Source organism: Macrosteles quadrilineatus, unplaced genomic scaffold, assembly GCF_028750875.1.
Source record: "Macrosteles quadrilineatus isolate MER2022 unplaced genomic scaffold, UCM_ALF_1.0 Scaffold_2__2_contigs__length_208266976, whole genome shotgun sequence".
NCBI classification, from domain to species: domain Eukaryota; kingdom Metazoa; phylum Arthropoda; class Insecta; order Hemiptera; family Cicadellidae; genus Macrosteles; species Macrosteles quadrilineatus.
The window spans coordinates 70,857,157-70,884,000 of record NW_026542595.1 but is presented as its reverse complement, the minus strand read 5'-3'; the positions used below and the strand labels follow the sequence as shown (position 1 = coordinate 70,884,000).

At 35.7% G+C, this 26,844-nt stretch overlaps 1 protein-coding gene across 3 annotated transcripts in view; it reads right to left on the bottom strand.

The window, feature by feature from the left end:
- The window catches only part of LOC128985086 (protein Fe65 homolog), a 127,192-nt gene that overhangs the window by 40,865 nt on the left and 59,483 nt on the right, over positions 1-26,844 (bottom strand). For 2 of the 3 annotated variants that reach the window (XM_054404464.1, XM_054404465.1), the window contains one exon: positions 7,451-7,706. In XM_054404464.1, the coding sequence (XP_054260439.1) occupies positions 7,451-7,706 (256 nt within the window). Of the gene's footprint in view, positions 1-7,450; positions 7,707-21,699; positions 21,823-26,844 lie in introns of those variants that run through there. The other variant, XM_054404466.1, reaches the window with a different exon arrangement.

Below are 26,844 nucleotides of genomic sequence, written 5' to 3'. Positions count from 1 at the left end.
TTTGTTGATTTATTGGAAATATTTTAATGAGAATCATCCATATATGCTGTATTATACAATAGCCATCTAAAACTTAGAAGTGGCGTGTTGTAAAAATTAATCTAAGTCATACAATTGGATCTGCAATGCTTAATCTGAAATGCTAGAGCGTCACATTACAACAATGATAATGGTAATTATGTCGACCTCCAGTCAACGCTCTAAAAATTATTAATTTTTTTTCAATCTGTTCGTTTTTTAGTGCTGATTCCAAAAATGATATTCATTTTTTGCGGAAACGTCCCGTTTTTCCCATTTCCGGAAAAAAATCTTGTTTTGCCTAAAAACCTATGTTGTGGGTACTCAAATTGTGCGGAATTTCCTCCTGAACAAGAATATGTAATTTTTATTACGATCGGACCACTATTAAGTAAAATATCACCGGAAAAGCGGCCGCTGCCTACTTACTGCCGCATAGCGCTAGCATTGCGAATGACTCAGATTGTAGAATGCGGGCTTTATTTTGGGTTAGGATTGGTTAGGTTAGGTTAGGTAAGTTTAGTTTAGGTTAAGTTTGGTTAGGTTAGGTTAGGTTAAGTTTGGATAGGTTAAGTTTGGATAGGTTAAGTTAGTTTAGGTTAAGTTAGTTAAGGTTAGGTTAAGTTTGGTTAGGTTAGGTTAAGTTTGGTTAGGTTAGGTTAAGTTTGGTTAGGTTAGGTTAGGTTAGTTTATCAATAACATGAGTTTTGTAAGTAGATGAACCTAAAATTGTAAAATGCGGGCTTTATTTAAGGTTAGGTTTGGTAAGGTTAGGTTAGGTTGAGTTAGGTTAGGTTAGTTTAGGTTAGGTTAAGTTTGGTTAGGTTAGGTTAGGTTAAGTTTGGTTAGGTTAGGTTAGGTTGGTTTACTTACAATACTCATGTTATTGATAACCTAACCTAACCAATCCTAACCTAAATTAAAGCCCGCATTCCACAATTTAAGGTTCGTTTACATACAATACTCATGTTATTGATAAACTAACCTAACCTAACCAAACCCACCCTAACCTAACCTAACCAAACTTACTTAAACTAACTTGACCTAACCTAACCTAACCAAACTTAACATAACCTAAACTAACCTAATCTAACCTAACCAAACCTAACCTAACCAAACTTTACCTAACCTAACCAAACTTACTTAAACTAACTTAACACATCAGTTAGTAGCCAGCGGCCGCTTTTCCTAACCTAACTTAAATTAACCTAAACTTACCAAACCTAACCTTGAATAAAGCCCGCATTCCACAATTTTAGGTTCATTTACTTACAAAACTCATGTTATTGATTCTAACCTAACCAAACTTAACCTAACCTAACCTAACCAAAACTAACTTAACCTAAACTAACTTAACCTATCCAAACTTAACCTAACCTAACCAAACTTAACCTAACCTAACCTAACCAAACTTAACCTAAACTAACCTAAACTAAACTAAACTAACCTAACCAAACCTAACCTAACCAATCCTAACCCAAAATAAAGCCCGCATCCTACAATGGCTTAGAGTCATTCGCAATGCTAGCGCTATGTGTCAGTAAGTATCCAGCGGCCGCTTTTCCGGTGATATTAATAGTGGTCCGATCGTAATAAAAAATACATATTCTTGTTCAGGAGGAAATTCCGCACAATTTGAGTACCCACAACATAGGTTTTAGGCAAAACAAGATTTTTCCCGTTTTTCCCATTTTCCGGGAAAACGGGACGTTTCCGCAAAAAAATGAATATCATTTTTGGAATCAGCACTAAAAAACGAACAGATTGAAAAAAATTAATAATTTTTAGAGCGTTGACTGGAGGTCGACATAATTACCATGATGGTAGTCATAGTTAGATTATTCTTTTTACGACAGTAACAAATCTAGATTCATAAAAGTCCTAGATGCAAGATCCAACAACGATTCGTAAGAGAAAATTCGTAATTAGATTTCATTGGACGTTGTTTTGACAATGATTGAGATCAATAGCAGAAAAAAATTGCAGTATAAGGGTACAAAAACATGTGATTCCTATACTTCATCATTTCTTTTTTATGTATACGAGGTGTTAGCCCGTCCTACGTACGGGAGTAGTCAGTTAAAACTGTGTAGCCTGTAAATCGGAACAGCTAGCTTACACGTATAAAGACAAATTTTATAGCAGCCTACAGTAGAAAGAGGTAGAAAGAGGTAACTATCAATTGATGAGAAAGTGTATAGGCCTAGTCAACGATATCACCTTCCAATTCCATCGCATACCTGCCTCTTCCATAATCAATATCAACACAATACAATTACTCATACTATACACAATTTCCAGTAGGTCTGAATAGAAACTCCCTAAAATAAAACGAAAACATCCAATAAAATTCACAGTACACATAATTATAACGTTGGTGTCCTGACATCATTAAACGAATCGTCCACACATATCCTTTATATCAATTTCACTGCATCAATTGCTAAATAAATAAGTGTAAACAAAGAAAAGTAAAAACAACAACATATAGTTTGTTTTGGTGAAGAGCTTAGTCAAAAATAAAATAATATCCATTTGAACAAAAGAACTGGTCACATGTTGAAGGAATTTAAAACGTAAAACACGCTAGTAAAACTAGTGACGTAATTAATTGTCTATGTTTATTATCCATTCCGTTATCAGTTCTAATATCCTTAATAATTAAACCACCCTCATTGAATCAATGTACACCGTAATTCCCCATATTCATTTATTTAAACTATAAAATATTCAGCGCCTCCAAACGTAACCACAACTAAACACACGCCAAACAACTTTTTAGATTTCACAAAAGGATGGTTAGTCTTATTGCAGTATCCTAGGACAATGATGACGTTGTGCTCAATCTATGTCATTCATATCTGTATATCTTTGGATAAAACCCGTCTGGGTTGTGGTGGTAATTTAAAATTGTATTCCTGAGGATTCTTGATCTCCTTCTTTATGACATCAATATTTCCGGGCCTAATCCAAACAAAGTTTAATCATTCAAAAACATTGATTGTAAACAAACCAAGATGAATTAAAACGTGTAAAAAATGGATTTTCCTACCCTTTCCTAAAAAAGTTGAGCAGTATAACAATTTGCATATCCTTTTTTTAAGACTCGTGTACAGAGCCTCGACTTGTATACATCGATGGTGTTACTTTTCTCGGTGGTCTACTAATCTTACTTATTTTCTAAAAATCAATGACAAATCAGAGTAAATAAAATAACCTCATAGTTCTACAGAGCATTTTTATATTTAACCAGCTGTTAGTTAAAAGAAAAATATATTGCACTAAAACAAACGGAAGATTACAAAGATTTATTTAAAAAATCCTTTGAACATCCTAGTATTTTACCTATGTATATTTAAATAATCTGTGATCCTCTTATCGGAGGATTGAACGTATCAATGATTAGCATTACACATAGTATGAATAAGTCAACCCTTAGTATGTCTTTTAATTTTATCCAAATGCTGAATTTATGTTTCAAACGCTGAATGTTTACAGCTGTTATGTTAAACAAATTATATTACACCAAAAGCTAGTTTAGAATCTTAGCGTCGGCTGCTAGACTTTTCAAAAATTAAAACTTAATTTCTAAATAACTGGGACCCTAAACTAAAATTATGGCTTCGACATTCCCTAGTTCTCAAAATTATCTTTCTTTCAACACAAAAATCATGAAAATCTGTCGAGTGGTTGATTCAGAATCGTGAAATAAAAAAACCCTGTTTCGTTTTAATATTATAGAAGATTATCTTATATGAAGCTTCATATAAAGTTTCAGCCCTGATATCAAGCTAGGCCGAGGCGGTTACGATGTTAAGGTGACAAGCCGCCATTTATGTTTATGACGAGGAAGTGATTTGGCGGGAGGTTGTAAAGTTAAAGTGGGGTCGGCCGACAAGTTAGTGATAAAACGTGCGTTATCAGTGACTCTTTAACGCAGCACAGAGAAACTTTGAGAGTGTCTCTGAACTAAACGTGTATCAGTATCAACCTAGAGATTACAAATAAGTAAGAAAAACGGGTTTTGTAAGATAATGCCGTAGGTTTGAATCGTATTTGATCGAATACAATGCCGCAGACAGAAATATTGATCATCTCTACTAATTGACTTTTGTCACAAATGTTAGTGGATAAGGACTTTGAAAGCCGTATTTTTGAAGTATTATATGAATAAAGCCGAATAATAAATTATCTTGCATAACCTATTATTATATTAATTACTATACCAACTTTTAATAGCCAAGAACTAATTGACACAAAATAAACTACTATATATATAACGAATGTGGTTTGTTCCAGCTTTTAAGTAAGTACTTTGGCAATTTACTTGAGCATTATAGCCAAGAAAATGGCAATAATCATTAAGTCCGCCGAAACAGAAGTACAATTGCTGCCATTTGGGTCGTTGGCCTGTATAAATCCGGGTAGAGAGGCGAGAGCAGACTCATAACTCACATCTCGGAGTAGCCTGTAGGTTACACCTCACCTTACACCTTCCTACCAGCCTACATAACGAGCATCAGCTTACTGCGGCGGATGACGTTGTCATGGTACGGCTAATTGTACAGCTGTGTGATATACCTTCCCCTACAGAGATACATGTTTTCATCGCGCTTTTGCAAGACTAATTTAGAACCTTAGAAATCACACTGACAATATCGCTGCAGTGAAACAGAACGGGACTAACCGATTACAAGTAACAATCTACGAGGTGTTAGCCCGTCCTACGTACGGGAATTCAGTAGTCAGTTAAAACCGTGTACAATTCAGATCAGCTAGTTTACACATATAAAGACAAAGTTTCTTGCAGTTTTAATGTGAAAAATCATCTTATAAACAAATGTAATGTGACCAAATGTGTTTTTATTCCATCATAGGCCTATACGATATGCATTTTAAATCCGATAATTTTACAATAAAACAGCGATTCTGCAATTTTTACGATGTGAAAAGCGTTGAAGTGAAATTTGCAGCCGATTTGCACAGAAGCACACTGATTATAAGTAGCCTAAAGTAGAGAGAGTAATAGTCAATTGAGAAGTGTATATACCTAGTCAAAGATACCACCTTCCATAGCATACCTGCCTCTTCCATAATTATTATCACCCCAATACAACTACTATAGGCCTACACAATTTCCAGTAGGTCTGAATGGAAACGACCTAAAATAAAACGATAGTATCCAATAAAATTCATTACACATTCAGTACATATTAAACTTTGGTGTCCTAACATCAAAACTAATCGTCACACCTATCCTTTATATCAATTTCACTGTATTAATTGCTAAATAAATAAGTGTAAACAAAGAAAAGTAAAAACAATAACAATTTGTTTTGAAACAGCTGTTTGGTTCAAATAACATTCATTTGAAAAAAAAGAACTGGTCACATGTAGCAGGAATATAAAAAGTAAACACGTTAGTAAAGCTAATGACGTAATTGCCAATGTTTATTATCCATACCGTTGTCGGTTCTATCCTTGATAATTACCCACCCTCATTGAATAAATGTGCATCGTAATTTCCCATATTAGTTAATTTAAACTACTATATATTCATAGTTGAAATAAAAGTGATATTTTCACATTTGGGGGCGCTGATATAGGCGCCCCCGAACGTAACCACAACTGAACACGATTTCATAAAAGGATGGTTTGTCTAATTGGCAGTATCCTGGTCAATGTTGATGTTGTGTTCAATCTATGTCATCCATGACTGTTTATCTTTGTATAAAACCCGGCTGAGGTTGTGGTGGTAATTTAAAATCGTGATTCCTGATTATTCTTGATCTTCTTTTTATGACATCAATATTTCCGGGCCTAATTCAAACAAAGTTAAAGCAGACAAACATTAATTGTAAACAGAAAGCTACCATGAAGAATTAAAACATGTAAACATTGTTATTTTTCTAATCTTTCCTTTAAAAGTGGAGAGGTAAAATAATTTGCATTTATCCTTATTTATTAAGACTCGTGTACAGAGCCTCGATTTGTACTGTGGTTTAATTAATTTTGGTCTAAACTATTTTAAACTGTGGTCTAATTATCTCTACTAATCTTACTTATTTCCTATAATCAATGACAAAATAAGAGTAAATAAAATAATTTCATAGTTCCATAGTTTTTATTTAACCAGCTGTTAAAACAAATCATATTGCTCTAAAACAAATCTAAGATTACAAAGATTGCTTTAAAAAATCATTTAAACATCCTAGTATTTTACTATGTATATTTAATCAATCTGTCACCCTCTTACAGAAGAATTGAACGTATCAATGATTAGCATTACACATAGTATAAATAAGTCAACCCTAAGTATGTCTTTACATTTTTATCCAAATGCTGAATTTGTGACACAAAAGCTGAATGTTTACAGCTGTTATGTTGAGCAAATTATTTTATGCCAAAAGCTAGTTTAGAGTATTAGCGTCGGCTGCTAGACTTTTAAAAAATTAAAACTTAAATTCTAAAAAAAATTTGATCCTGAACTAAAATTATGGCTTCGACATTCCCTAGTTCTCAAAATTATCTTTCTTTCAACACAAAAATCATGAAAATCCGTCGATCGGTTGATTCAGAATCGTGAAATAAAAAAACACTGTTTCATTTTAATATTATAGATAGATAGCCTCGGATATATAAGGATAATTTGACTCTAGTGTTGAAAATGTAAAAGTGTGATTTTGCGCATTGTGATTATGCTCGGTTTGAGATTTATTGTTGTTTTTTGTTAACACTCATGTTATAGTGTGTTGCCTGTGCTATAGTGCTATAGTTTATCATCATGTTTGCTCCATTTGTGATTTATTGTTGTTTCTTGTTAACTCTCGTGTTATGTCGTGTTATACTTTACTTAATTGCTATTTTACTATTCAGAGTGTGATTTTAAAGTTCTGTATGATGAGTCGTGCTGATCATGTAATGTACTTTTCGCTATGTTTGTGAATTTTTTTTGTGTTTACTATAATGGGTTTTAGTACTATGGGTTTTACTGCGTTAGTGATTTGATGTTGTTTCTGGTTTAATCTTCTTTTTTTGTTTCAGTATGTTGTGCTATCGCATATTGGGATGCTTTTTGCGTTTTTATTTTTATTGAGTTTTTTGTGTACTCAAACGTTGCAATATGCTGAATGTGAGCTTTTTGCTGTGTTTCTGATTAATTGTTGTGTACGCAAATTTTCTGTTTAGTATTTTAGTATGTTGGCTGTGTTGTCGTGTTTAGTATATTTCACTTCGGTTGCGATTTTTGTTGTATTTCTTGTTTACTTAGTTGGTGTTTTACTGAGATATGTGTAATACCCTGTGTGGTTTATTCCAGAGTTTGTGATTTAGTGTTGCGATTCTTATTTACACTGTTTGTTGTTGTAGGATGTAGTTATTTATTTTTGTATTTCTCGTCTGCCCTGTTTCAGTTTTTATCCACTAGACTGACCTGAGATGTCTGTTGTCCGTGTCCAGTGCTGTGACAGGTCCCGTAGTGACGTCCACCCCCATGCTGCCGATGTCGAGGCTGGCGTACTGTCGTCGCTGTGTCGTGTTGTGCTGTGTTGTGTTGCTGTGTCGGCCCAGTTCTCGCAGCAGCAGCTCGCTGTACAGAGGGTCCTCCTCGGTGTTGGAGTTGAGAGCGTCATCCAGCCTGGACGGGTCCAGGTGATAGTTGGGGTTCTCGTAGCTCAGCAGGCCGTTCTCTGCAACAAACCGTACAAACCTCGGTCAGTCCAATCTACAATCTGCATTAATCAGTCAATCAGCGCACAGTCAATAGCGTATCTGAGTGTGCTGAGTAACTACTGACTAAGACATGTGGTTTCTTATTCAGAACATAACTAATGGTTTTGGACTGGTAGGTCCGATTTCAACCATCAAAAAGATTTCACAGAATCGAACCGGCGACCTTCTTATTGTAATGTGAGCACTAAAACCACACAGCTATCAAGCTATACAAGGTATGCACATTGTACATTTTCGGCAACAATAAGTAGTTTTTTGCTCTTTGGCTAGGCTAGGGACGGTTCTTAATCCACTCGTGATTGGTAGGCACATAACCGAAGGCGATTCAGGGAATGAGGGACAGCTGGTGATATGAAAGGAAAATGTTAAATGTGGACAACCAACTAACGTCTCGTGGCATAACTTAAACATTAAAATATTTGTGGAAAAATCAACGAAAAAATTTTCAAATGTAGTCTTGGTAAAACATTATAAGTTTCAAGACGACGGAAATCTAAAGGTTCGAAACTTCACAACACCGGGTTGAGCGAATGGAGCCTTGAAATATATCATACTTATGAGATCGTACGGTTTCAATATTGCCAACGCTTGTATCAGTCCCGGGAGTTTGTGGGTTTCAGAAAAGAAACCCCTAAAAGTTACCCAGGTCCAATACAAAAATTTAATTTAAAAATAATTCTAAATTGCATTTAAAGTAAAACTACATGTGTTCTAAAAAGGTTTTTGCAAACAAATTAAATTCTAAATCATATAGTGAATAAAACTAATATGAATCCATGGAATTGAGACCCTTAAAGTTTAGTTATGATTAGTTTGGATCCCAACTTCGTGACCTCATTGTGGAAATAGCAATCGGGAAATAGGAAATAACAAAGTTATAAAAACTGAAGTTGGAAGACTATTCTCCAAAACTCTATCCCTAAATTCGTCTTTTACACTTTGTTAGCGATTTTTTTCTTTCAATCTGGATGTGTTTTTTAATGCTGTATACTAATGGAAATGTATGAGTCTTTAGTTATTAGCTCTCAAATCATAAACTGAAATAAAATACAACAATTCAAACATGTTATATACAATATTGAAAGTAATTCATTTTGTAACAATTTATTGAGGTGGAATGGTATGCAACTTTTACAAGAATACTTAAGAAATCACTCTTATAGAGGTTATTAGGCCTCTTTACATAGGACACACAGGACAGAGATATACCTTGAAACCATCTTCAACTGATCCACAAAGATAATCTAACCTTCATATTTTACAAGAAGAATAAAAGTTGGCTTCTAGTATCCCAATCAATATTATTACACAGAGAACTGTCTAAAGAAAAAAACTGTTTTTAAACCTGAGTGAATTGTGCTATTCAAAAGAGATCTCAAAAATTGTGTTACCGTTATGTTGTACACTAAATACACATCCAACCATCGTGTATTCGACTAGTGATGAGTTGCCCAAAAGTTGATCGAACTCGTGTGGCAATCCGTGCAGCCCTCGATTGGATTAACTCCCCTGATAATCTGATTGGGAGGCGAGGGTTGAGTCACTACTGGGTTGGTAGAGGGTAGTTTTACATGAAGACTGTCAAGAACAATTTCCATCTCTCGGCAACCTTACTAGTGTCGTGGTCACTGACTATATTGACCATCTGACATGGACACGGTCCCATCCTTCTGTCGTAATGACCTGGTACTCGTGCCACACAACATTTACGATATGTCACCTCGGATCATCTTGACACATCCAGGATACTGGGGGATTATAAACAGTTTTCTTTGATACCCTCGCATAGAGAGACGAAACACTAAACGAAGAACTAACATATCGACACATCCCGTGTCTGTAATCAAACCACTCAGGGTGTATTGATCATTTAACAAAACTAGTTAACCGCCCGTGCTCTGCCACGGGAATATTGTCAGAAATAAAAGACATAATAATGAACAAATGAAACCATTTATCTTTGTGTTTTATTTAGGGGCTGCTTGATTTTTTTTACATAAAATATTAATTCGATTTTCTTATGAAAAATAGTTTTTGTATGAACTGCGCAATGCTGATAACCTAATAAGCTACTTATGGAGATAATTTGGTCATGTATATTCCTACATTTGTTTTTTTTTACATTCGTTGTGTGAAATAAAGAGAGTCACTTAAATCACGCATCAGCAGATGGTCGCATTTCCCGGATCTTTGACCCATTATGTGAGTAACAACTGTGTTTACGTCTTCTAAAGTTGGGCATACGTCTTCTAAAGTTGATTCAATGTTAGAGAGCATGGTACAATCCGTGGTGGTAAAAGGAGTCCCGGATCTTAAAATTATATAGACTACCAGAATGATGTTGATTCATCTAAGTGAGACTTATAATCTCTCCATTGCAAATGCAGAGTTGTAGGCCTATGATCTTTTACTATTCAAATGGTTTTTTGAAAGTTTTTTTTTTCTTTTGATACTTAGGCTAATACTTTATTCATCCCCGTTGATAAATTTTTCCATGAACTCAGAATGTTGATAAGGGGCTAATTTTGCCTTCCCCTTGTGACAATATAAGGAGAATATATTTGTGTCCCTGTTAGTCTGTTCTGACTCCGCCGTTGCCGATGGAACTTCTTCTTAAGGGTCTGCCTGTCATGATTCCGAGTTTCTTTACCTTGTCGTATAGAGTTCTAGAAGGCAATCCGTATTTCCTGGCCGCTTGAAGAGCGCTCACTCCTGAACGGACGGCTTCGATCGCTGATATAATATCGTTCCGGGTGTATTCATAGATTTGCAATAGTAAAAAATCCAATTTAACGACCCCAATTCAAAAGAGTCGGTGTTTTTTGTAAGAACTTACAGAGCCATTTTAACACCATCACTACTATTTACTTTTTTAGTTCGATGGCTCTCTACGTGTTTTGTTCGTTCTGGTTGTCTCTTTACACACAGTTAATGAATGACTTTTCACCTTTTCTTTTTGTTTTTTGTACTTTTCACACCCTGGGGATTATTATAAAGCTTTTTAACGCTGTAATGACCCGAGCCAACATTGACATTAAACATGAAGTCACACACTTCTTCGCCAGAACCAAAATCGTAAGTCTCAGGTTCTCAAGCAACTTCCCTGAGTACTCGAAAAAAATAGTTATAGGGTATAAATTATATATAGGCTATAGTTATAGGGGTTCACCGATAAATTGTAGTTCCACATATCCAGAGTACTCCCCATCTGGAGAAGGTAGAGTTTGGTACTGCTGAACGCCAAACAGTGATCTTGAGTAAGATTCATCCCCTATAGTAAAATGTTTGTATGTTTCCCACTTATTAGAAATTTTCTGTAGGCTACAACTTGCTAGCAGATTTCCCTATGAGGGCAATAGAGAATTAAAATGTTATTGATCGAAACAATAAGTTTCCGTCCCCTACTATGGGTACGATTTCCCATTCCATGCTTAAATGTTAAAACTCAATTACCACTTTCCTTCAGATCACTTCAATAACACTTTCCTTCAGGAAAACTAACACTTTATTCAAAAATACAAAATTTACACCAAAACATAGGCCACAAATAATGTTCAAATACATATTACATACTGAAAGTGAGGTTATAAAAATAATAACAAATGTATGACAAATATTAAACAGCTGACGCATAATTTATAAACTGTGTAATAATTTATACTCTTCAATAAGAATTGTATTGACTCAACCTTTGAAGGGCTGTAGGTCATAGCCCTTAGAAAAAACGTAAAATCTAATGAAGTTCGGCAAATCTATGCATTATCCCCTTTAATTTGACACATAGATCTTGTGGATCGGTCCAGTAATTACTGAGAAAACAGTGTTACAACTGTGTATTAAATATATAGATAGATTCACATGAAGTAGATGATTTGTTTGATTTCTCGATCAGCTGTTTCGTTTCTAATGAATTAATAATGTCAAAGATTTGTGATTTTAAATACATCAATTATTATAGTAAAGTTTTCTAAATATGGTAACTTATTCTCAACTAAATTTTACTATTCCCAGCATGGAAATAAAGTAGTGAGATCCATTATGAGTAAAGTTTAAGGCACACAATCCTTGATTGAAATGTAGTATACATTAACAGTCATAATACACAGGAATTATTATGTAGTAGACTTTGACTATTTTCAAGTAACAAACATATGTTTCTGTAAATAAATATGATCTCCCTTGTTATCCTTATGGAGAAATACGAAACTTTAAAGGGCCCCAGGGCCTCACTCTCTAACTATTTCCTAAAAAAGAAGGTTTCCTGCACAACTTCACCTCACGCTCTTTCCAATGACACCAAAAACATGTCAATCGGTTCAGTAGTTTCGGAGGAGTAATTGTCACAAAAATCGTGCTTGCGTATTAAATAAGTAATAGATAGATAACTGTATAGGCTGTTTAGATTTGTTGTTGTCCTATATTCTATATACTTTTAATATTTCATTGTAGTGAGTGAACAACGTAAGTTGGTCGTTCAATAAGGCATGTTCAATAAAACGCCTCTGATTGAGCGATATTTATCCTAGCTGGAAACCCACTCAACCGCAAGTCTGAGAGCTGCCACCGCGCTCCACCAGCCAGACTTTTAGTAGACTACTGTTGTTAAACATTCGTAGCATTTTTCCATACCCGTTCACAAATCATGGAGCAATGCATCGTAGCAATACAACAGACATCACATATTGAACGGATAATTGCAACAGGTGTTGAAGCAATTTCCATTAGTGTCTTGTTATAATAATGTAATGCCAATGGCAAAAGATATGGCCATATTTATAATGGTTTAGTTGTGCAGTTAGTTGTGCGTTTGTCCAATACAAGTTCTGTTTCTTGAAAAAGTTATGCATTTCTTCACGAATCTAACATTTCTCAATCTCAGCTGTTCTGTTGATTTCAATTGAATCTTGAGGTAACAATAGGCTTATTACATAAAATCGATACTGCATTTCAACAAGTATCGATATACTGTACACCGATAGCAATTAGTATATTGATATTTTCTCTCCAACTAGTTAGTTAAACCAACAACTATGTTCCTTACACACCGATCGAGAGATCTAACATCTATCTCTAACATCTATCTGACATCTTTACGACAATTGCTTGCAATTGAATTCTGTTTACAAACTCTAAAGCTAATCATGAATATTTGGTGATGATAAGCTATTCTGAATTAACCTTAATACGATTTCCTGTTTTAACTAAATATGGGTTATTTATGGAGGGAGTTTGGCGGTTCAAAGAAGGTTTTCCTTGCCTGATATGCCAATTTTATGTTGCGTTTTTCTATAGATACAGACGTGTTTTCCCGTACGGGAAATATACCTTTAGATGAGCTCGGAACGAAGGAGTCACGGCATTATAAAATAGCTAACATTTCTTTGTTGTGGCGATATTAGGAACTCGGGTCTAGGACAGAGATTTCGCGCTCCAATCACCATACGCACTGTGGCCTTCTGATTATAACCAGAATATGATCATGCTTCATTGATACCCGTCATGACTCTTAATGTAACTCGTCAGCAAATAGATCTAATTGAAAATGATCGTTCAAAATTCAGGTTACTACATCTTATATGCAAGTTGTCGTCAGCAAACTGTCAGCAGTCGTTATCCAACACCGAGCTCCTATGCTCATGATGAAAGCTACGTCTAAACTGTTCTGATGATGAGGTTATCCTAGTGCCTACTTTTCATTTTCCAACAAGATTCTTATAATTAAACGAATTTTTTGCAACAATTCCCCTCATTCTGGTCCAATCGGACGTTTATTTAGTGGGTCAGTGCGCTACATTTCATCAGCAATTTGCACGTTTCTACAATTCGAGTACAGCAATCAATATGTCGGCGTTGCTTTATTCGTTGGTTGATGGTAGAATTAACGTGTTAACGTCTGAGAGCGTACTTAAACAGCTGTTTGATCAAGGATAATTGTACGTTCTAACCGTGAGGAAAAGTAGTAAACCGACGGCGTTTTCAATTAAATTTAATTAATTGAGATGGGGACGCCATCTAGGTAAATGAGTTAAGGATGAATGTATGTAGAACGGTGTGAGATGATCTGTCATAATTCCCTGTTTCTTTAGTCATGACTATTTATTTAAATCCAAAAGATCAGGAACAACTTACAACAACTAATAACGATCAAATAGATCACCCACACGTGTAACTTGTACCGATTCAAAATGAATGACCAAATGAAAATTCAAATCAAACTGAAAACGCGCGAAGGCAAGGACCAACAACGGCCAATCACGTGAGCGCGGAGGAACACCAATTTGCTGACTTGTGCGGACGTCTTTTTCTAACGGTCACTTGGGACCAAGCTCTGAGCCGCGATGTACGGAAATCTTTAAATTCTCCTTTTCAATTTGCAAAAATCACTTTTGGTAGTCGTAACGTGTATTTCGTCAACGAATCAATTGTTCGATCTCCGGAGTGCATTGATATCTAAAACCGTGTAACAGCATTTACTAAATTTCGAATTGAAACAAAACGAGTCTTTAAGTTCGACGTCGACCGGCAAAATTCGTCAGATTTGACCATTTTCGTAGAGCCTATCCCAAGTACAGTGTCGTAATTATATGTTTATGTGTCGTCAAAATTGTCTTCTGTGTATGTAAGTAAATGTTTTGTGTAAATTGTATTTATATCATTAGGAGAAGCCAATCTGTCCACATTCATATTTGTTAAATCATGTTTCTTGCAGGTTTCATGTCTTAGTGTGTAAATTCAGTCACATTGCTTTAGAATTATTGCCATTTACTTATTTTAAAATACATACTGTGATACATTCGTAGATATTGTTATATTAATAATTTGGGTAAATTTTTATACCAGTTAAATTTCATATTAGTTTTGTGCTTAAATTCAAATTATATTGTTAGGGTAATCAGCTGTCTGTCACGTAAAACTGTTACAATTTGTTCTTGCTTTAATATTTGGGTTTGAAATCACTTCAAAAATACATAAAGAGATCACTGAGAGTATTTGATTGGGTGCAAATTCAGGTTTCAATTAGAGCATTGTCCCGGTTGAAGGTTAGGTGTCAATACAGGCTACAAGGTAGGCTTCCATTAACGCCATAAAAATCATATTTTTAACTTAAATTAAACAAACGACTCAGTAGTCGTTTTGGTCCAGTTTGCTACTGAGCAACAAAGTGTGCTGTACACAGATCTACGAATAGCCCCTTTGCACATAAGATCAACTGGCCAGTTGTAAGTAAATACCATACTTTGGGAAGCCTAATAGCCTAAAACAGATTGAATAAATTAAACCTAGGTTCCCGAGGCTCTGCTGTCAATATTTCAGGAAAGAAAGTCAAAAAGACCACAATCAATACTCTCTCACATTAAATTGAAGTGTAATTAGTAGAAACTAGAATATTATTAATTATAGCTGAAACTTGAATATTATTAATTTTAGCAGAAACTTGAATATTAATATTGATTATTTGTAATATTTGTATTATTTATAGTGATAATACACAAAGCTTATTCTTTCATCAATTTTATTAATTCTCCTGTGTTAATCTTTTCAAGGTAATCGGCTTAACCGAACAGTTGCAATAAAGTACAATATCATTAAGTAGTCAATTGACACATAATTTATTATATATTGGTTCATCAATATTTTGCATAATCGTTTCAATATTTCAGAGTCAAAACCAATGTTTTAACAAAGTTTCAACAAAGAGTGTAATTTTGCATTCAGAGTATTTGATATACTTTTTATTGCATCTTAAGAAGTGTTACGTTTAAGATTATTGAAAGCACTTTCAGGAGGACATATCAGACCTCTCAACGGTCCATAAATCGGACTTCTGGGATACACAATTATCAGGGCTCAATACAACATCTTACTTCCACTGCCGGCTCTGTGATTGGTCCTCAGTTGTCTGATCAACTAAATTAAATTCATTGAAACCCCACCAGGGGGCAACTTTTTGTTGTACTCACACCTATATGGAATAGCCAAATTGCATTACATAAAGGTGTGAGGCGATTTTAGTGATGGAATGATCAATTAATGTAAAGAGTATATTTTGAAGTAATAAGTAAGTAAAGAACGTTTATTTTTTCTTTACAAACTGCAACCTCGTCTAGTGCCATTGACAATGTAATTTCAAACTGTGAAAATTTGGTAACATCAGTTGTTACTACAGCCATCTCAGACCATGATGCGCAGCAGATATATATCAATGATTGTTCTCCAGCAACTACTCCCTCCTCGGTTTATGAGGGAAGGACTGTCAACCCCTCAACAATTAAATCATTTAAAGCCTGTTTAAAAAATGAGCAATGGAAATATTTATCACAAACCAAATCAACTGATGTTTTTCAACATTTCATGTACAGCTTTAGATATCACCTTGACTCAAACTGTCCAAAAAGAAAGATGAAAATAAAAATAAAATCTCAAAATGTTTCTTGGATAACTAAAGGTATTTTGGTATCTAGAGAAAAACTAAAGCAACACTATATTACGGCTAAAGCAACAAGTGATGCAAATTTCAAAATATTTTTTAAAAATTACAAAAGAATTTACAGAAAACTAATTAGAGCAGCGAAATCCTATGAAATTAGAAAAAAATTAAAAGATAGTGACAATATCTCAATATCAGCATGGGGTGTGATCAACAATATAAAAGGCCAGAAAACTGAAAAACCTATTCATGTAAGAATAAACAGTGGGGTAGTCACAGAACCTTCGAATGTGGCAAACTACCTTAATGATTATTTTTCCCAAGTAGCAATTTCAAATGTGACATCCTTGGGAAATATGCAGCCAGTGATAGGTGATAGTCCCATTATGTCTATGGGACTTTTCCCCGTAACAGAGGAGGAAGTTGCAACTGTCATAAATCAACTACCGTCGAAGAGATCAACAGATGTCGATGGCATGTCTGTGTGGCTTCTCAAGCAACTGTCTGAGCATATATTACGTCCATTGACGGAAGCAGTCAATGCATCTTTCAAGAGTGGGTGTTTCCCTGAAGATCTGAAAAGGGCAAAAATTATTCCAATCTTTAAAAAGGGGGACCCACTCAATGCCAACAACTACCGTCCTATCTCTCTCTTGCCTGTGTTTAGCAAAATCTTTGAAAAACTGTTCTTGATTCAGTTGTTAGCATTCCTCAATCATCACAACATTTTTTCATTTGATCAATTTGGGTTCAGAAGGGGGAAATGTTCAGTGGATGCAGTGCATAGCCTTGTCAGTAAGGTAATTGAGAATCTGGACAAGCATCACCCGACACTCAGTGTCTTTCTAGATCTTACCAAGGCTTTTGACTGCGTCGACCACAGTATCCTCCTGTCAAAATTAGAACACTACGGTGTTCGAGGTGTTCCGTTGCATTGGATAAAATCTTACCTTTCAAACAGAACTCAACAGGTGCAGGTCTCAAATCATCTTTCCAAACCAGCTCTGTTAAAGTATGGTGTCCCGCAGGGATCCATTCTTGGTCCAATTTTATTTTTAATTTACGTTAACGATCTGTCTTCAGCATCTGGATCTAGCGAATTGGTTCAGTATGCTGATGATACGACTCTCTGTTGCAGTGCCAACAATCTTCCAAATCTAGAAATCAAAACTTTTGTAGATCTAAATTCATGTGTTCAATTTTTTGAAAACATCAATTTGAAAATAAATTCTCAAAAAACAAATTTCATCCGTTTTTACAGGCACGGTGAACCAAGTGAGACTATAACGGTCATGATTGATGACTCACAAATTGAACAAGTAAATTCTTTTAAGTTTCTGGGCATCACCATTGACCGGGGGCTCACTTGGAGTAACCACCTTGACAACGTCTGCACGAGGGTATCTTCAGGCTGTTTTGCCTTAAGAGTCCTCTCAAAATTTTGTCCAGAAAATGTCTTGCTAATGGCCTACTTTGGCCTTATTTACCCCCATCTTTCTTATGGAATTGCAATTTGGGGTGGATGTGCAGAAGCGGACTTCCACAGGTCGTTCCGTCTTCAAAAGAGAGCACTCAGAATAGTGGCTAAACTACAGGTGAGAGAGTCTTGTAGGACCGTCTTCAGGGAGCTAGGCCTGCTTACTCTTGCCTCTCTGTACATCTTGGAAGCTGCCACGTTTTCCAAATTTAAATGCAGCCTAACACAAGGCCAGGACATTCACTCCTATTCAACTAGAGGCAGAGAACAATATAGGTTGGCCCAAAACAGGTCCCGTGCAGCCTCAAGCTTGCCCTCTCAGACGGGGGTGAGATTTTTGAATAGTCTTCCTGAACAGATAAGGAAAGAAAGGAACGAAAAACGGTTCAAACGGATTTTGAAAAGATATCTGATTAATAAAGAATATTACACTGTGGGTGAGTTTTTTGACACAAATGAGTAGATGGTGTTCGGCTGCTCTGAGGTTTTCAATCAATCAAATGACAAGTTCTGTGTAATTTTTTCATCATTTGTATTATTAATTGTTTTATGATGTTGTATTTATTTGTTTTGCCGCTTGTTATGCCTGTATTAAATGTTGACGGATGCCATGCAATTTTATATTTGTTTCACGGCAATAAAGATATTATTATTATTATTATTATTATTATAGACATATTTTTTAACTGTCACAGTACGTCCAGGAAATACGTTTTTAGATATTTAATTACCCCCTAATAATTATTGTTATTAAATTAATTACTCTGTTCAGACTTTGTTGTTATATTTTATTTATTTAGTTCGTTATTGTTGTTATAGATATTTAAATAATTGCCAATGTTATTTTGTAAGATATTTATTTGTAGGCCTACGTTATTTATTGATATTTATTCGTTTTTGTCATATATTGTATTGTTGTGAGTGATTACACTAATAATTGTAATTTCTTCAGCAAGATGAACTTTTACCATTTTTATTATTTATAATGCATGTCAAGATTTTTTTGTTCAAATATTAATTTGTAGCTGGGTTTATCCTGTTTTGCAGCATTGTAATAAAATAAATAAATAAACTTCGTCTAGTTTCGAGTCATCAAAAAACTACTAACCTTTCTCAGGATCGAACCGGCGACCTTATAATTTTAGTAGGTTTTAGCTCTCACGAGCATCATGTCTACTATAAGTAGTTCTACAACTACTGTAGTATACTTGCGTTAACAGTAGAGGATATGACTGAACGCATTCTGAGGAAATTCAAAATGGCGACTAAAAATGCTGATGAACCTTAGAGAATGCTATTTTTTAGAAGTATAGAAACGTAAATAATCTCAAAACTATTAATAACGAGTTTTGGAACACCATCAGGTTAAATTATTTGGAAAATAGTTTTAGTATCGTAGACAGATAAATGTAGATACGTTGATGGTGACGACCCGCAATTTATTTGGATGACAAAGAGGATGTGTAAAAGTGGTGTCAACTACAGTACTAAAACGATTTTTGAGATTAACAGGTTGTAAAGTTTTAACTACAACGCTTTAAACATTAGTGGGGCCAGCTATTGATAACTTTATAATTAATATAGTTTTATTAGCGATTTGCCAATTCGGTATTATACGCAACTTTTGGATCGACGAAGCAATACATTTCAAGTGCAACTTTGACTTGTATACGGGTAATAAAATCCAAGGTTGGCCAGTGATAATTCTGTGATAAAATGTACAATGTCAATATCAGTGTTTCTCCCTCATAAACCCGTGTACACCTCAATGTACATATGTCACACGCAGCACTACGAGTAAAGACAGAAGAAGTGAAATCGACAAATTTAATGTTAAGTGTGAAGATGGAATAGATAACACATTTTTTACAAGAAATCTCTGTACCGTGCGAATTTAAGATGATTAACAGGTTTTCCCTAAGAACGAAGAGCTGTAGTACTTTCACTGAAACTCACAACCTAATCGACCATTCGGTGGGAGTTGAAGTGTTATATACGGATTTTTTACCGCGTGTATTGTTGTACACGCACCTCAAAGCAAGCGGTAAAACAATCTTCCAAGACATTAGAGAGCGTCCGCTTGTTCTACTGGAGACACAAACACACACACATAATTAGACTCAAGTGTGTGAATGTTTCCAACTCTGGAGATATTAGCACACAATCGAAGGCGGTCTCTCAGTTCCAGACTTCGAGGAGCTCGGATAACGCCAACTACTGGACCGTTGCCTCATTACCGGATTACCATAAGTCCGTCATTTTCCAGGACTCTTTAAGATTTCAAACATGCGTATCAAGTCGATATAAGTTCCATTAAGTACGAAGAGGAGATAGCTTAAAGTTATAAGTCTAATCACATTAACTGCAAACGATCCAATGACTTCAGATTGAGAAGAGAGTAATGAGGGGATGGCAGGGAGCGTGGCAAGAGAATTTTTCTCTGAGACAGGGATTTCTAGTTATTCGTGGCGTAGCATAGTCTTCCACTTCGTCTGGAACTTTCAGCATAGTATTTGATAATTTCTAGATTTTTAACAGTTATTTTTTACAAGATAGCGTTCGTCAACAACGGTGATGGTGCCTGACTCTCCGAATGTCACCGGCCCCGCTCTTTGTCTCCTCGGCGCCGCCACATTCCAGCGTCGCCTCCGCCCACCCGCGGCATGTCAAGGCCGGTGACCCGCTATAGTCAACCACTGGTGTCACCGTCTCCGCTGTCCCCATCTTCGTTGAGCTTTAATCGGCCTGTATATAAAAACAACTAGTCCGATCTTTTCTATACGTGCATAAATAGACCATTGTGCATAAAATTAATCTACAGAAGTGAAATAGCAACCGTTTTGCATTGCCAAGGTAAAAAGTGGCTGACAGTACCATCTCTTACATATGTATATATAACTTAGTTATGTACATATCATTTCAGTAACCTACCGTATTCGGAATTATGGGCAAAGGAAAGCTGACATGATTTCTTAATTAGAACCATGATCGATTTCATTAATCAATGACACTTGTACACAATTATTCTACCAGTCCACGTGTTCCAATGTGGTTTTGGTATTTTTTTTTTAGTAAGTAGCCTTAGTAGTGTTTGAATTAAATTTAATGAACAAATCAATGAAATGGGGATAACATAAGTTATGTGGATACTGTGAGACATTTAGCTCTAACAGTTGCGTAAATTTGCCATATATGGTGGACGATTTATCGACAATACGTGTCGAAAGAACCCATAAAACACTTACGTCAGGTCATAAAGCAAGACTTTGAACGTCGAAACAATAGACTGAGTCATATAAACTGTAACACCGTAATCGCCCAGTTATGAACCAACTTGTATATGAAATATGTTGGAAATATTTCATCTGAAAGTTAAGAAAACTAGGCCTATACTACAATTCTACGGATAACATATTTGGTCTTAAATGATGAAAAACCACAATTATAGCCTAAATCGCCCACATTTTACAGAGCCAACATACTGTACCAAGAAAATATATGTACTTGTGGCGGTTTAGATTTTTTTCTGAGAATACTGGTCCAGTCATTTTGACTTCTGAGGAAGGGTTTTGAGAACTGGTCCAGCCATTTTGACTTCTGAGGAAGGGTTTTGAGAACTGGTCCAGTCATTTTGACTTCTGAGGAAGGGTTTTGAGAGGGAGGGTTTCGAGTCATTTTGATTTCTGAGGGTTTTGAGACTTGGTAAATGTTGATTGGTCGAGGCAACCAAACCAAACAGTTTATGTGTATGAATCTTATAAAAATATCTTAAGATATCTTTCATGACTAAGTAAGGTTACGGACTAGTCCGTTGATGGGACAACCTATCCTTCATTATAAAATCAAGCCAAATAAAATCACGTCAGTCCACATAAAAAATAGTAACCACTCTAGGAATCGTAATAGAGTGGTAGATTCTATGCGGTATAAAATCAAACGAAGTTTCAATTGTTCAGTACTACTCTCTGTACAAACAGTAACAGTTCGTTTGTAAGCTCAATTGTACGCAACGTTATATCTGTTTACATAAAATATCCAAACTTACTTTCATAGAATCTTTGCCGAACCATTGTGAAATACTCGTCTTCAATATTTCCCAAGCTCACACGTTTCACTTAAAACTAAAATGTCACAACACTATTAACCACTATAGCGTATTTATAATTATTTTTCACGCATTCTAACAAAAAAATCACAACAGTTAAACAATATCAATATAAAATAAACTCATTTCGCGAAGTACCACGCGGGACACGAGCGCACGAATGTCTTTCGGTCACAACACTAGACGGTACAGTGAGCGACAACAATGTATGAATCAGCTGTTTCCCCCACCTACAAGGACGTCAGCCAATGAGAGAGCGGCTCCTAGTCACGTGACCATATGGCGGTAATTGAGCTGCTGTGATCTGTCGGGCTTCCCTCGCCTTGCACTTGCATTGAATGTCACGTGACTCATGGTCCAGCGCCCAGGGTCCTCTCAGAGGTCGTCGTTACCGAGTGTCACTGCAGAAATGGACTGAACCCCACATTTGACTACTGCAGTTGGGTTTTCTCATCTGGTTAATGAATCTCCGGGTAAACACCTCTTATATGAATGAAACACTGAGCTATTCCGGGGCAGTTTGGGTAAACCCATATCGATTTGATGGGTTCCCCGTTCCCCTTATGTACAGAACAATTATATACTTTACAGAACAATTGTACAGAACAAGTGTATACTTTACTATGAATTTTAAAACACGCTGTGGTTATGCGCTAGGTTTACAGTATCAACGTGCTCTATGTTAAAAATTGTATACAAGTGGCAATACAAATTGTGTATAATGGATTGCAAGTTAAACGATTACTCCCAAAGTAGACGTGTTAATACAGCACATAGCACCGAACAGTGTATTCACGTGACAGAAACTGTATAACGCTATTTTGAAATTCTAATGAGATTTATGCATCAACCTCTAAGTCTAAATAAAGAGTTAATCGAGTTTAGAATAAATCTGAGCTAACAAGTGATGAACACGCTATAGTTTAGCTGGGGATAATGTCAAATGTGAACTGAATAAAACAATAGTGTTGACCAGCCGGTGGCATGTGACATGCCAGCATGCTACGTGCAATCGGCGTCACTCGCCATGTCGTGCCTTCTACCTTCTGCAGCCTGCACCCGTCTGGCTGGGTTGATTCCTTAACTTATATTTTCAACTGGGTGAATAAAAAGTCAAGACCCCCATCTAATATGTTTAAGTAAAAATACAGAGATATCCTTTTGGTGGTGTGAAAACTTAGCAGGAATTTTCATTTTATGATTTTGAAAATTTAGAGTTTCTCCCCAAAAAATGGGGGTTTAAATCTCTGGATATTTACTTAGAAAAATATTAGATGGAGGGGTCTTGACTTTTTATTCGTTCTGTATATTCATTTCTAATATTTTGTCGCTATTAGTAGGAGGGTGGTTTGGTACTGCATGAATGACAACAAATTTATACAGACATACATGTATTTGTTAAAAGGTGAACTTATAGTAATTTTACCTGGAATTTTACGCATAAATATAACATCAATTTATCGATGTATTCCTATAAATGTGGGGACCAGCCTATCCCCCATGATTACCGTCATGGAGTAGTCAAAGAACATTTTTATTCAGAAAACTCTGTTTCAGTGGCAGTTTAAAACAGGGTTAAACCATGTACTAAAAATATTGTAAAAAAAATCTATACAGTAACTTTACAAATTTTAACTTGTAACATGTTCCCTGGGAACCAATCAATAAATAATTATATTAGGCGTCGATATAGTAGCCTAATTTCACTTTAAGAACCTGTAAAAGTTAAATGTAATTTAATCAATACTAGTGTCTTCACTTGTGCTTAGAAACGCCATTGGAAGAAATATGGATAAAATCTCAAAATAAAATGGCAATATAAATATAGTAATAATGTGTGGTGAGTAGTAATGAGTAGTAGTAATATAGTGTAGTGAGTAGTGTTTGAGTAAAGCTTTATTGGTCCAACGATTGTTCCGCAAAAAAACGACCGTCAACACATTGCTAAAACAAAATAAATAGAACCATTTTTGTGTGTACTCTTTGTTTAAGTTCAAGAAACATGAAGTCAAATAATATAAACAAATTTCAATAATAACTCTTATTCTACAGAAGACTTTGACGTAAAAAGACAACACAACAAAAACAAGACACTCAAAGACGGTCAAGTCGAGCAGTAGACAAACAAGTCACCAGGTTTTTGCTTGGTCCCATGCAGCTCTTCCGTTTATAGATGGGTTTACTTCGCTAATTAACATCCATTGTTAGTTGAACATGATTTATCGACCATTGTTTATTTAAGTAGGCTTAATATCGTTTATTACTTTCGTGGTCAGCGTAACAATAATTCGTTTTAAACTGTGTATGAGAAGAAAACTAGTGAAAGATTATGTGATGCCTCACCAAGTGTCGTCACTGACTAAAGCTGTTCCCTTAGCCAGAAGTATGTATTTTAGCCCAATGATCAAGATCAAGGTCAGCTGAATGTATTTTTAAACCCTCAATACACTACTGCGACTTGTTTATAAGATCGAACCGGTTAACCTCTGACTGTTGCAACGGTTATTGATCTAAAGAGTAGTAGAAGTTAGAAAACTCTATAACATATTCTACTTTTACAACTTTCCAACATTTCAATTCCAGTGTAATGTTTAGATTAATAATAGGCATAACTTGAGTAAATTGACCAATGTCAAAGAAATGTTTAATTAATGTTAGTTTCTTTTTGAATGGAAAAGGCAAAAAGTATAACAAAATCTGTTCTCATGACATATAACACATCAACATAAACTATTGAAAACTGGTTTCAGAAACAACCAGCCTATAGACCTCAATCTAATTCACACCAAACAAGAGCAACCTGGAACACCATTTAATTTATAGAGCTATTATCGCTTTCTACTGTTATTTTCATCTATTAAATCCGATATTCAAGTTTTTCACGAGCAAAACACATTATCAAAACCCACTCTTGGCATCCTGCTCGGAGCCTCCTGTAACGCATGCGCCAAGGAACAAATTAGCCTCTAATTCGCCCACAGAATTTATATGGACGACTTTCCTTTCTTCGGCGATGACCGAAAAGTGAAACTCAGTTTAATGTTTTTCTTGAAGGACCGGTCCACAGCGGGTCCCGTTGGAAAGCTACTCTTGCATCTGCACCTCAGATGATACAGTTCCTGCCGCCTCCAGCCTTCTGTCAGCTTCCTAATGATAAATGACTGCACAGTCACAGTGCACAATCAGCATACGTAAATGTAGGTATCGAAACACACTTGCTATTTGGGATTTCTCTTCTCTTACAGTTGTGGTTCGAAACGCAGGGTCGTCTGACATATGGAAATACGACAATTACAGCTGTGGATGATATAGTAAGGATCAGAACACTTTCATTTTGATTAAATTGATTAGAACATTTTTTTTAATAATTTGTGTAGAAAATTTATCTACAACAACAAATCTGTGAAAATTGTTTAAATCTGTGAGTAAGTGTTTCAACTTACTAATTGTAAAACTACTGACTCAGCTGAAATAGTAATCTGTAATTTTTCTCAGCAGTACAAACCTACAAGGCCTACAGAGTGAAACCACTAAGATTCATGAAATGTAATGCCTTTAGCCTAGGCCACGTTGACCGCGTGTATAGTGTTTGGTCTACACTGAAACAAGATTTTTACAATAACCCAATCATTGGTAACTACTGTATTTCCTAAAGTGGATTTAAAGAACCACAATATTTTCTTTTGCGTTCTCATCTCGTTTCGAAGCTCAAATGCAACCAAAATACCACGAAGTATATATAACAACTTTCAGACTAGAAATAACTGAATAGAAAGGGTTTTCCATTGTCATTGAATCAACGGCAAGCTTTACAACTCATTAAATCGACAAACCATGGCGTAATTAATAACTCCACAAAACATTCGTAAATCAAATTAGCTGAAATAGTCAGTACGTGGCTTCTGTCCTGGTTTTTCTGAGCTTTGCTACGATGTACAACAGTCGTACCACCAGAACCAACCAACCAGAAGCGTAGGTCTACATATAAAGTAATATTTCCATTTGCAAAACACCAATTATGATATTATTTTTTTAAATACAATATGACCATACCGCTACGACCGATTGCCCTTTATCGGAAGTTGAATTGCGCTCGTATAACTCATCATTCATACCATGTTTGTTTCTTATCCAACAGATGTTACGATGAGTGAGTGAGAGGGTGAGAGCCAGCCGTTGTATTGTTATGCAGCTATAGTGCTATAGTGATGAAGTGATGTTTCCACGGGAACGTTCCTGTGATGTCTTCACCGCAATATCCACCGCACAACAATGTGTCGACATGATGCAAATCTCACAACACCGCATCGCCGATATAGGACGCTATAAACAATACAATGCATACAACCATGATACAACCTGCTGTAGCGAAACTGTATCTCCAGCACACATTTATGTTCCACTGGTTTAATCCCTTTAAAAGGGGACTTACCAGTCTTTATCACGTCATTATTTTACAGTAGCCATTGATCGGGGAATTATATAAAACTACCTCAACAATATGGCCTCGTAGCGATTATTAACTCAAAATATTAGAATTAATTACGAAACATTAACTTTTGTCAGAGAATTCACTAGTTTCATTACTAAATACTAGCTAGAACCATCAATATTCAGAGAAAGTGTATAGTCTCTGATGGTGGGCGGAGACACCGAGTCATTGACATTGACAGTGTGTACTTGCACTTGGACAACCCACACAACACACACCACACTGGTCAGCGAAAGTCACACATCTTGAGAATAGAGAAACCAACAGTGAGTGGCTCACGCCCGCCAAACCGGGACCAATTTCGATTTCGAGCGCCAAAACACGTCCCATCAAAGCTTATCTACATCTCGGCCCGGAACTGATTAGTATAATGTCCTGACTACAACACTTTATAGAATAGTTAATAAGGGGTTCTTATTGGAGTGTGATGCGCACTAGGAGTACGATTATTAAGCACCATTTCATCTAGAGATATTGGTAAAGACCCGGAGGGAACAATGGACTGCTGGAAATGAAAAGTACAAATGCATAATTTTTTTGCAGTATCATTAAAAAGCTACTAAATCTAATCCCCAGATAATTTGATGAACAAC